Raw genomic sequence first — 13,478 nt, forward strand, 5'->3', positions numbered from 1 at the left:
ACTCTCAGTAACTAGGAATCATGCTGATGCCTCTACTACAACGCTGTCAGGCTGCAGCTGATTACTCCACTTCCCAAGTAAAATTCATACAGCTAGTCTGTAAGTAATTTTTTTTTTGTCACCTCTCCTGGAAAAGGAGAACAAGTGAAGCTACAGTTATTCCATGTGGTTCTGGTTCCCTTTCTCTTCCTGCTGGAAAACGATGCAAGGTTTCTCTAGTTTAGTGTACTGTGCCACAAGATTCTACTATTAACAGTAAGGCAAATTAAAAAAAAAACAAACACTTTCACTGAAAAAGTGTGATATTCATAGTGCTACCTTTTGTAGATCTTCATTCTATGATCTCTGGAGTAGCCCCTGCCTCCTGCAAACAGCTCTGTTAAAAGAATTTCCAGCACCCAAAATTTTTCATTTCAATTAGCAGCACCTAACCATTCTGAAGGACACCTGAAAAACACCTTCTGTTGGGAAGGAAAGATACTAACTTGCTAATGGTCAGTCTCAGGCACTGATAAATTTATAAACTGATGTTCTATGGAAACAAACACAAACCAAATCACAAGAGTGTCAACATCTGTTAAAACCAAAATTTGAAGAAAACTACGACTTTGCACTCATTTAGGCAACAGTTGCTGATATATCCAATTCTGGCATCACAAGTTTGTAAGTCTAGATACATAATTTGTTCTAAGAGTGTTTCCTGTTTAAAAATACCCATTTCCTTAACACATTCCTCCATCTGCCACACAATCACACTAGTCAATTACTATAATGATGCTTTTAAACAGACCAGTTTACTGCATTATTCAAGAAAAGCAACCCAAACCCTTACAAACAAGGTGGGGTCACTGGAAAGGGAGCACAGGGACAAAGGCACATGCCACCTCTTCTCCTGCACTGTTCCTCAAATTGACATATCCAGCTACAACTTTGGATTTGACCCCCACAAAATAGATTGTTTCTCAGTTTACCAAACTGCTCAAGGAAGACGAATTCACAATCAGCAAAAATACAACACACAAAGCCGCAACAGCCAAACTAATCCTTACCTCACTGGTCTCTTCTGGCTAAATGGTTCAGTAATAAGCAGCAGAAACAAGGCAAAGAGCAAGAATTAATATTTCCAAGTAGAGTCATTGTAATTCCCACGACATGTACTACAACCTCAGCCAGCTGGTTTATATAGCTTAAGTTTCTTAGTGATTGTTACTTAGTAAATGAAAACTTACAACAAAAAAAAATTAGAAAAAGATGCTCAAACCTAAATACTTGCTTTCTTCAAACACAATTTCTGGGAAAAAATGAAGGGAAAAATCTTTACTGAGCTTCTAACTCTGGTGAATACTCCCTGCAAATGGAAGTAATCCCACAAAACACAAATTATACACAAACATCTGAAATGAGAAACTTAAATATTTTTTTAAACAACATGTCACAGTAAACAAACATTTTTCCCCAGTGATCCCAAACATCTTTTCCTAACCCTGCCTCCCAGTGTGCTTTAATGATACGATATGTCTGACATGCTTTCTTTGCAACTACAAACTCCTGCATTTTCTTAACATTTTTTATTCCTTGTCATATAAGACAAGAGGTCTCATACTGTGACACTTTTAGCAAATTCAGGCTTCATACCAGGAAGCAAAATGGTCTTGAAGATAACAAGACAGGGCAGCACACTTTTTTAGCCCTCAGTTTCTTCTCCCTACTTTATTACAGCACGCAGTTTCTTTCTGTCAAAAAGAGGTCGGTTCAAAGACCAAGGGTGAAAACCTTACAAACATCATGGGACAGCGTGATGCATTCAGCTGGAAATCTTCCTTGCTTTGATACCTTGGGATCATACAAAGCTCCAGGATGGTAGAGACCACTCTGGCACAATGGACAGTAACCAGCAAGAGAAGCGTGCAGTGCAGCATTGCTCATACGCAGCATGTACCACTACAGCCACAGGATGGACCCACCGGTGCATCTGGAGCTGGGAGGTCTGCTGGAGGGAAATGCATCAGCACAAACCCATGAGATAGCCAAGAACCTAAAGCCTGGTGAAGGGGGAAATTCACAGGTGCTGCCCCTTCCACTCCCCCAGATGACACATTCCCACCATGGACTTTGCACAGTGCATGACGCTTACCAGCATCTGTGAGCTGAACCTGCTCTGCACAAAAAAATTGCTCATCCTTTATCTTTATACCATTCACAGTACTTCTCTTTTCAGCCTCGCTGTTGTACTGTCATCCTCCATAGTACATACACCTTTCTTCATTCGCCCCACCTACCCATGTGCCTTGCTGCAACAGTAAAAAATAGAACCAAACCCCCCAGCCCTCTTTGCCTCCAGAAAAGCCACAGTTCCTGGACTGCCCTGCCGAAACCTCTTTGTGCCAGGACAGAGCTGAAGGCCCTCTAGTTATCTTTAAACCACCTATCATTACACATTTTCAATTCTCCACATATAAATAGCTTTTTAAACCCTATGTGATAAAATAGCAAGTGGCTTGTATTTTCCTTGCATCTGATGAATTGCAGATCTGTGGGACACTAACAATATCGATCTTGCACCGTGATTTATGGGAGTTTTTATATTTCAAGCTCTAGAAGGTCAAAATGCTGCTATAACCAGCAAGGCTAATGTTTCATTCCAGGCTGGATCCAGGACAGCTCTGAAGAAACAGCACTACAGATACAGGCAGTCACTGAAAAAATTATTTTGGATATGAATTCATGTTGTAGCTACGCTGAAGTATTGGCAACCTCCATCATTTTCCCTTCAATCCAGTCCAGCTCTGCACCCAGCTGGCTGTAACACTAAGCCAATTCAACTCACTACATAGCTTACAAAAAATAAAATAATTAAAAAAAAAAGTCTTTCTCGTCTGTTAATTTGCTGCCACTGTATCACAGCATCGGACGGGTACCAGATATAGCTCAAGATAAAAACTTGGTGATGGGAATTCCCCTTTTGGCCAACAGCTCCTTCTTCAGTGTAGCTGCACGGTGAAACAGCACCCTACCCAGAACCCAGGATGGACACAGGCCCCCTTCCAGCTCCCTTCCCAGCAGCAGCCAGAAAGCAGAGAAGTGAGGCAACCACTGTAAAAACTGAGGTTCTCTTGTGCGCAAGATGGGAAGTGGACAGAACGAGCTCCCGCTGCAGCAGAAGGGTGCCCCCAGACTTCATCGGAAAACCACTGCACAAAGGATAATAGGGCAGAGAAAGGGAAGTAGCAAAATCTCAGTGTTAGAATCTTTCCCAGCAGTAAGGAAGGAGCTAGCTGAACGGATACGGCCAATATATACATATATGTATGTGCACACCCTTTAAACTTCATCATCAGCTTCTAAATGCAATCAACAGTTTCTGCAGTAGTGTGGAATATTGTTGTAAAGATAAATAAGGAAACGTTACCCTCATAACTCTCTTCTGAAATAGCTGTTTGCTTTGGAAGGGACTCTAGGGGAAAGATAGATAAGCAGGAAGGAAAGAAACAAGAAAACTGGCAAAATGGAAAAAGAAAAAAACTCAAGAATTTGAGCCACAACAAATTATAACAAAAAGCCAGAATAAAAGATGCTTGCAGCTATCTTCATAATACTGCATCAGCTATTAGTGCATTTTCAATGCATAGTAGAAGAGGCATAATTTTGTCAGACCTTTCTTGCTGGCAACCACGAGGAACAGTGAACAAGAAGTTCCTGCTCGCAAAGGCATGAGGCCCAACTATATTCAGCAGCTATAAGAGGTCTATCCAAATTCTTAAAGGGATGCACACAGAAATAGCAAAATGGAAACATCTTGACCTTTAAAAGGTAACAACATGACAGGGAAGATTCTGAGCTCCTTTCTTCACTGTTTTCTCAACAAACTTCTCAGACACTCACTAGCAGACACAGGAACACGCACAAAAAATTCAAGGAGGTTTAAAAGAAAGCAGGTTATCAAAAAGGAGGAGTGAATAAAATGCACTTGTTAGGAGGCAAGCCAGACAATGCTGCATTTTTCAACTTTGTGTCCCGTCGAGCATTGCCGGGGTAACAACAGTTGAGAAAGAACAAAGGTGGTAACAGAACAGTAAGAAAGTAGAAGGCTACAATGATGATTTTGAGGCTTTAATGATTCAGCCACACATTTCAACTTGGTGCCCCGAGTTCTGCATTGCAGAACTGCTTTCTTCAACCTTAGCCCAAGAAAATCACTTTTTTTAATCTTACTGCAGATCTTCAAATGTGGGTCTGCAACCTTCGACAAAACTCAGGAGAATGCTCCAGGTTTGTTTCCTTGAAAGCTACAAACCTCGTGCCAAGAAACTGTCAAATACTTCAATATTTATTCCAAGGTAAACATACAGATTCTTTATAAGCAAATGATTGTCACATAATCAGAAAGACTGAAATATTTTGCCTCTGATTTGCATACAGGTACAGTAAAAAGATCTTTCTTCCAGTAACAGAACTGGATGATAATCTTTAACTCAGCAGTATGAAATGTTATGAATGTCTTGAATCTCTGTGTCATGCTGTTCTTCAGTCCAAAATATACCCATAACCCTTCATCAATGAAATCGCACTCCAGAAGAAAAGACAAACAAACAAACAAAAAAACCCCAACAAAACCCCACAAACCAACAGCATTTTAACTACCAAATGAGAAAAAAAAACCCAAACCCCAAATCACTTCATGTTCCCAGGGCTGACAGACCTTGATTTAGTTTTGGAGGGAAGGATAAGAAGGTAGAACACAGGACAGTGTTCAATGTTGATTTTATAAAAGTCTATTTACTTAATAAATACATGCATGTATAATTGTAAGGGAAGCTTACTTTTGCATGAAAACAGCTGGAAGAAAAACATATTTCCTTTAATTCTCTTTGAGTACAGGTTGCCATCATACTCCTGCTCCTCAGCAGGATTTAACCTTCCTTGCAAAGCAGCATACAGAAGAATAACAGGGTTTAAAGTCCAGCCCTCTGCCACAGAACAGCTGAAGTCTGAAAGAACTCAAGTTCAACCCAGCTCAACCCACTGCTCCAGCAGTGGCAGCTAGAGCAGCCTGCCCAGAGGCACATCTAAAGAAATCCTAAAGGAATTTCTGACAAAGGTCACCCATGTCTTAGCTAGATAAAACCCAGCACTTCACAGTTATTATTGTGTTGCCATTCAGACTAGCAATGAATTAAGGTATCTCCCAGAAACATAGTGACCCACCACTTAAGTCTTCAACCTCAATCTCCAACAACTGCAGTCAACCATTCAATGCAGGATAGGTTCTGAATGAGGCAGAGAGTATTTTACATTCTTCCACTCAAACACAGTGAAGATGATAAATTTAAACACTGGTTAACTAGAGCAGAAATCCAAAAGACCAGAAAAAGAAAAAGCCCCAACCACCTAACTGGTCGAGTCTGAAATTCTGCTTTGATTGGAAAGAAAGTTGATGACCTAGCACTCCCAGTTCTCCCAGCTGTGCATTTTCTGTTTCCTCAAACTGATAAAGATAACACAACAATCCTTTTTCTGTAAGCCTTTAAGTATATCACCATCACTCCTAAGTCGGAAGCCACAGATGTCAACATAAGACTGGATGTCCTTATGTTTTCTGCAGATTCTCACTGCTCACAGAACTGTTTTCATCAGAAACAGCTAAAGATAGAAATGTAAGGATGCTCTCAGCTAAGACAAGACACCATTCTTGACCATACCAAGTAAGGCTGTTATTTCCATTTTACAGTTTAACAGAAACAGTATCATTAAAGCTGTCATAACCAGTAAGGAAAAAAAATCTTCACTCCAAACATCACCTTATTAGACAAGTTAATTTGTGTTTTCTACCATAATCAGAAAGTTTTACTTGGAAAAAAGTGGGCTTTAAAAGCAATCTAGTTTTCAGCTGCTGCTGCTATAAAAGAAAATTTAGTTGTGACCAGAACACAGCTTCAGAAAGCTAAAGGCACATGGCACCTGCTCTTTAATGACATGGTTTAGCTCACCAGTCAGAGCAATGGGACAAGACAGAGCAATGACAGCCCGCAGGGCAGCTAGCTCACAGCCAGCCTGTCAATGGCTGCAGGTGACTTAGCATCCACTGGTGCCATCAGTGAAAGAGAACGGCTGGGAGAGCAGTTCCATCCAGCAGTAACACCTCTTGCCTGTGAAGCCACCAGCTTTCACAGCAGGCAAGAGATCTGCTCGCACATAGAACAAAAAGAAGGTTTTGGAGCAAAGGCCTACCACTGTGAGGGCAGCAGGTTTCATCTCCTAGAACTTATCCTCAACGATGGCTGAAAATGCAACTCCATATACACATTCACAATGCTCATTTCAAGTAGCAGCAAATTACATCCTCCACCTCTTACAGACTGTGAAAAGCCCCTCCCTTCCTTTCTAACAATAATCCCATCATACATGCATTAAACAACATAAATTTAAGAATGACAGGAGATGAGAATGTGATTAAGAGACCCACTATTGAAAAATTGGGCTCCAACAAGGCCAAGCCATTATAACTAGATTCTCTCAATGTTTCCGGAAGGCAATGTTAGCTACATCATTGTGTAGTTTTACAATCAAAATTTGTGAAAGCAAAACCAGTTTAAACACAGGCACACTTTGATAAAAGGATTCAAATATGCTAGTACCCATACAAGGTGCATTTGAGCTGGCTGCCGCTAGTTGGCTTATATACAATATAGCATTAAAGCAGCAAGTATTCATAAAGAATACAACAGTAGCTGACCTCCAGACAGAGCTGGCAGAAAAAGCTAGCCTTGTTCCATCAATTGATAGTCACAAACAACTAGCCCTGAAGACCTTCTTCAGACACCTTACATGACCAGAGTTAAAGGATCCCTCGTGTACGGTAACCATGAAGCTTGCAATGGCAACCACTCCTTGCCACGGGACTGTTTTATAATAAATAAATAAAATAAATCAGAAACCTGCTTCCCTTTGAACATTGCATGACTATTTCAGTCATAAACCAGACCTAAGGATATGAGCTAGCCCGAAGGACGTCAGCCAGTCACGGAGACCTGCGCCAGGTATGACATGTGAGAACAAGCTTTTAAGACTTACTCAGTCCCCATGGGCATTTGGCAAGCCCCAAGTACTATCACACAATTAACAGTTTCTGTTGGAGAGGCCCAGAAATTAAGCAACGAAGATGCTGCAGGTCAAGTTTCACAGACTACCATCCACTTACCGAGCATCCGTCTCCCCAGTTTCAACAGCTCTTCTCCCCAACAGCCTCGCACTGCATTTACTTCCAAGCGTTAAAATGAAATCAGAAGTGGTAAATTACTGCAATATGCAGAAACGCCTTTTGAAGACTTCCGTAACAGAAAACTACCAAATTAAGACCAGAATACACTTAACACCCAAATACCATGCTTTATCATAAAAATATTAGGTTAAAGTATGCATTTATGTGCGTGCAATTTCACATACAGTATTTTAATACCACAACAATACTGCTAGTGTAACAAAAGCAAGTGAGTTAAAACTTTTCAGCTCTGACCACTACCTTTGGTTTTTATAAGGAAGGTGTTCTGCCCAAGAAGAGTATTTTCTTATCAATTTATTTTAAAAAAAAAAAAAATCAACCACACTGCTAGTTGGCTAATATTGGCGAGTTATTACAGTAAGTATTTGCTAGAGCATCACTGGAAGATTTGCAACAATCAAAAATGTCAGACACTAAATACCTTCAATTTTTTTCAGTAAACCTTTCTTCACCTTCTTCCACACTGTATGCATTACACTACCTGCAGTACTTCAAAAACCCCCCAAACCCCACAGATAAAGCTTCTCACACACACCAATTCTTCCTTTCTTAAATGGTAAACCAAATCCGTATATTTAATGTTTAAAGCCGATCCGATATTCAGACAAAAAAAAAAAAAAAAGCAAAGCATTTTAACATTCACACACTGGTCCAACCGCCACGTGAAAGTCTGTAAACCCACATTTTTCTTTCCTCAGGTTTTTATGTAATGTTTACTGAAGGCAAATCATGTTATGCATCCAAATGGCCCGGTCTCGTCAGAACCACACAGCAATAAGTACAAAAAATTTCCAAGAAAAGACACAAGTGTAGTCATATGTTCTTGTAAGACTCTGAAAGACCAACATATATTGTCCTTGGACTAGAAAGAACAAGTGAGGCATCTTGTTGCACAGATGACCTGGAAGAAGCAAAATTGACCCAATTCCACATCCCTTCAGCTGACAGGAGTAAAAGTGAGGCTGCTCGAACAGTGGAAGCGCAGCACCTAGCGCTCTTCAGAAAGAGGTCTTTAAATGTCAATATTTATTTCTGCCAGAGAAAGGGTTTCATGACCTCTCAGGCTTATCTCTCTTACCCAAAACACACATCTCATTGCATAAGCCAGCAAATTATAGCTGTGCGCCATGGAAAAAACTACAACACAATCTGGGAAAGCTCTGAAAAGGAAAAGCATAAAAACGAGGAGCCTTTAGCACAGACAGCAGTCAAAAGTTGTTTTGAGGCACAGCTTTCTAATAAAATGTGGTTTTCATGAATGGACAAATTACACAATTAACATTTGTGTCCAAATAAGACCTGCTCTTCAAAATTAGCATACCTTAATGAAAAAAAGCATGCAAGTACATTTAGACACATAAAAGAACACACAAATATATGACACGCTGTCATAAAACAGGTACAGGCTTTAAAACAGCACATTCATGTTCCTCCTACAAAATCTCCACTGCAGATTGGATTATTTTTTAAAAAAAAAAGAGGGATTTATAACCTTAGTTCTCTTTCAGAGCATAGAAGAGAAAACCCCACACATTTTATAGTAACTAATAAAAAACTGAAGTACTGGACTTTCACAGCATCACTTTCATGCTTTTACAGAAGACCCTGCCAGGCTGATTAGGTAACTGCATCTTTCCATGACATAGAAAGCTGCAGCATCTTACAGTCTTAAGGTAAGTAAGCTTAGTCTACAGATCAATCGGCTACAATTCAGCTTAGCTGCCAACCATCATCTCAAAACTCTCCTTATCTCCCAAAAAGGTTGTGGCAGATCTCTTCGTTTTCACTAAAAGACTAATTTTTTCAGCAAGAAATTACAGTGTTGATATAACAAAGCAACACAGCAGCACCGTTCTAGGGTTTCTTTTATACCCACAACTATTATTTTTCTAGTACATGAAGAATACAAACAATTGTCAATCTTTGGATTGACAATTAGGATCTTGTAAAAGTGAAAGGATCCATAACAAGACATGTGACTAGAATTGTAGCAAGAGCTGGAGTTCCCTGCCCATGCAAAACTCTTCTAAACTAAACACTCTATTTGGGATTTTGAGCTGTCGTTAGAAAGTAGTAACGTACTGTGATTGTCTTCATTCTTCTTCTACATGTAAATGCAAAGACTCTTCCCAACCTTCGCTATGACAACCTGGGGCAAAACCGAAAGAAGTTTTTAATAATCTTCTTGATTTATTTACAGGTGAAAATAATGTAGTCAAAGAGAACATATGTTATTCCTGCCCCAGCAAAGCATATATGACATTTCAATTAAAGTACACAGCCAAAGTAGAAAGGAACTTGCTCTCAAGTTTCTTCTTTTCCTCCCAGGTTGTGGTAACATACTCCCAAGCACGACCTTCTCTAATTACAGCATATTCAGCATAAAAAAATCCCCCATTAAATCTCCCTGCGGTCTGCCCGTTTTCACACACACACAAGCCTTCGTTAAGGCAGAGGTCAGCTACGACATCCATACACAAAGTACAGAAGAACACTGTACACCAGTAAAAAGGCTGCTGAAAACTTGAGGAAGCGGTTGTCAGCAGAGGACTTCCACTATGGGCTGATTCTGCTCATATAAAAAGAGGGAAATAACTGAGAATCTCTGCATAGATTCAAATGCAAGCACCTAAACCTAGATCACTATTCCTTCATCTCCAAGTTCTGAATATTAATGATAGAGGGGTCCATTAAAAGCAGCATATACAAACATCAAGTGACTGCAGAATGTGACCACATAACGTATTACCAGATGTTGAAGAACTACCCGCAAATGCTTTCAAGTCATTCAAGCAAGGCAGAAAAGGGATTGCATCCAAGATAATGAACTAAGTCTTCAGAGTGGTCAAGAAATTTGAGATAATGTTATTACTTTATCTGTTCACTTAACTAACGCAACAGCTATACAGCAATACAAATTTCAATATCAGATGCACTGCACTAAGACACTTTGCAATCACTTTAGGTGTTTCAAACATTTACCATACTGCAGAGCCATATGTATTAAAAAAATAATGTATATATTCCAGTGGTTAAACAAACACACAGTCAGGACCTACGCAAAAGAGAAGCCAACCCAAACATATCCTGGCCGATCCACAAGCGCCCGCAGGCACACAGGCAAGAGGCACTGTACAAAGCATGGCCGCAGTGTGAGAGCACCGGGGTACGCGGCTGCACGCTACTGCGTCTCGGAAGTCACAGGAACTCCTCTCACACAAGCAACAGTACGTATCAGGTGCCGCTTCCCACTGCTCTGGCAGACATGCAGTGACACGTTAAATTTGGACAACAAAGTTACCGATCGTATATTTTTCCTCTGTCTCTGCACCAAAGGTTCCACACTGGAGGTGACAACAGCCAACCTGTGAATCATTTCCTACACCACAACATAACCAGCCAGCATATTAAGGTGAAATAACCCCAGTTATGCCCACCTGAACATACTGAGTTGAAAACTGCACCATCTGAGGAGCAAACTGAATGCTCCTACACCAGGACCACGGCACTAACAGGTTTTCAGACAACACAGCTAGGGAAAATGCCACAACCGCTCCCAGAAAACGTTGTCCCCGTCTTGTCCAGCCCTTGCGTGCTCTCCTGCACCAAGTGCCTACACCTGCCTGTCTGCAGCACGGGCCGTGCCAGGGAACCAATACATTAAAAAAAAAAAAAAAAAAACAAAACAACAAAAAACCAAGTATAATTTCCAGAGGGGTCACAGAAGGCCTGTTACCACCAACCACAAGCCTGGAGGTGGATGGAGAGGCACTGTGCCTTTGGAGGGCAGCAAACCAACAGATGGGCACAAGTATATTGTCAAAGTGAACCTCCGCCTGGCGCCACATCTGCGCCGCCGCCGGCCCAGGGCTCCTTCACCGGAGGCGCGGCGGGAACGTCACCGTATTTCTGACTGGAAACTTGATATACAGGGAAGGGTAAAAACGTTGGGGCTTATGGCGAGAACAGAAGCGAGAGACTTGAGCTTTCAGCTGTAAGTAGGAAGAGGTATATTTTTTTTTTAAATGGTATTTTCAGAGTATCCAGCTGCATGCTAACTGGCCGCCTCGGTGCCTGCTCAGATCGAGCGGAAAAATACCTCAGGGCCGTTGCAAAACGCCTCTGAAGAGGCTCCCCCGCCGCTCCCACCGGGCGCGGGCGGCAGAGGCGGGCGGTGCAGCCGCGTCTCCCAGCGCCGGGGATCCCGGGCAGAGAGGGGCCGCGACTCCCCGCTGTACGGCTCCCGAAGCCGGCTCCCCTGCCAGGGCTGGCGGCGGGACGAGGCCCCGGCCGCCCCCGGCCCCTCCGCGGGACCAGGCCCCCGCCCCGCCCCGGGCGGACGGCGGAAGCGCCCCGCGGGCTTCCTGCCGCCGCGCCGCGCCGGCCCGGGCCCCGCCGCCCCCCCGTGCCCCGGCGCCCCTCACCCTCCGACAGCTCCAGCTCCAACTCCGCCAGGCTCTCGCGCACCTCAGGCGGCAGCGGCACCGCCTCCAGCGAGCAGCCCCCGCGCTCCGCCGCCATGGTGCGGGCGAGGAGCGAGCGGGCCCCGCCACAGCCACCGCCCAGCGCTGCCTCAGGTGGGGCCGGGGGCGGGCAGGGCAGGGCAGGGCAGGAGGAGGCGGCGGCCCCGGGCCGGGCCGGGACAGGAGGAGGCGGCTGCCCTGCCGCCCCGCGCAGCCACTGCCGCAGCCAGGGACGCGTGCCCCGCGCGAGGGGCGGGGCGGCCAACGGGGGAGGGCGGGGCGCTCCCAGGCCGCCCCGCGCCAGCCGCGCGCACGCGCCCCCTGGCGGCGGGAAACGAGGCGGCGCGGCTGAGGGGAGTCACCCGCCCGCCGCACCCGAGCGGAGCCGCGGCCCGGCGGGGCCCGTCCTGCCCGGGCTCTGCGCGCCGGGCCCCCGCCGGTGCTCCCCTAGCTCCCCCGGCGGTGAGGGCAGGACGGCCCGCGGGAGGCGCCGCTGCGGGCGGGCCTCTGCACAACCCGTCCTCTCCCGCGTGCTGCGGCTGCCCTTCCCCGTTCCCCACCTGCTGGTGCCGTGTCCCCTTCTGAAAACAGCGAGACCGCACGTGCTCCCGCTTCTCCCTCTCAGCAGAAAACAGGACAGGGACAGAGCCCCGGTGGCTGCTCTCACAGCCCTTCCCCGGAGGGGGCACGGACCATCTCACAGAGCCGAATTGCACTGCATGTACCTGGGAACACAAGAGCCTAGACGTAAAGCAGTGTTTGGGCCTATGAAAAGTTTAAAAAAAAAAAAAAAAGAAAAAAAAAGTGTCTTTTCGATGATTCTGTGACTATGATTTCCTATGCAGTGCCAAAATGCTTCAGCCTATGACATCGCTGCTCACGCTGCTGAGGTCAACACACTGCAAGGGGCATGGCCCTTTGTGCAAGGGGCACAAGAGGGCACAGCCACCGCACCGGTACTTGGAAAGGCAGGAGGCTGCAAACTACCTGCCCACACCGGGCAGAAACACCTCTGCCACGGTGCTTCCCTGCCCTTCAGAAAACCGTCTGGGACAAGGGAGCTGACAGGAGCACAGCCATAAGCAACACGTTACCTATAGTCCACAGATCCCGGTAGAATGACAGGTTTGATTTCTTCTCTGCAGGTTTCTTTCCTGAATAGGGAGCTGCAGCGTCTTCTTCTTCTTCCCCTCCACCCCAGCCATCCTGCCTGTGTTTCTGGAAACAGTGAATGCTTAAGGAGACTATCTTAGAGGGGCCGCTTCGGTGCCTGTGGGGCAAGAGGTCTCTATGAAGGGAGGAAGCAGGGCAGGGGAATAATACAACACTGACTGTCACAGCAAGGTCCCTACTGAACGCGCAGCTGAAAGCGAGCCCTGCAGAGGCTTGGGCAGAGGCAGGAAAAAGCGCTGTTGTCCAGTGGTGCTGTGTGCTTGGCTTCCGCAGGTGGTGGCGGGGAGCTGAGCCGGGGAAGCCTCAGCAGCCAAAGCATCAATTTACTGATAGCTCATGTTGCCTAGAGGTGAACCCCTAACAGCCAGCCTTACTTCATTCACAGCTCTCATTTCCTAGAAGGATGAGGCCAACTATGCATAGGAACACTTAAATTATCCACTGTTCCACTATGCTTAGATCTGGCACAAAGCGCCAAGGGAAAATAGTGTTTGTTCCTAGGGCTTTTGTGTACACATTAAGGCAATACTTGAATTGTTTTCACCCTATCAGTCACTGACCTA

At 44.7% G+C, this 13,478-nt stretch overlaps 1 protein-coding gene across 3 annotated transcripts in view; it reads right to left on the reverse strand.

Moving 5' to 3' along the window:
• Window positions 1-12,129, reverse strand: part of DIP2A (disco interacting protein 2 homolog A) — a 122,039-nt gene extending 109,910 nt beyond the window's left edge. Inside the window, exon 1 of one of the 3 annotated variants that reach the window (XR_008823747.1) lies at window positions 11,704-12,129. Coding sequence is in view for 2 of the 3 variants with exons in the window: in XM_056350544.1 (XP_056206519.1) it covers window positions 11,704-11,800 (97 nt within the window). In the remaining variant the exon portion in view is untranslated. The remainder of the gene's footprint in view (window positions 1-11,703) is intronic. The other 2 variants (XM_056350544.1, XM_056350545.1) reach the window with 2 other exon arrangements.
• Between the last annotated feature and the right edge of the window lie 1,349 nt (window positions 12,130-13,478).

This window comes from Falco biarmicus, chromosome 8, assembly GCF_023638135.1.
Source record: "Falco biarmicus isolate bFalBia1 chromosome 8, bFalBia1.pri, whole genome shotgun sequence".
NCBI lineage: Eukaryota > Metazoa > Chordata > Aves > Falconiformes > Falconidae > Falco > Falco biarmicus.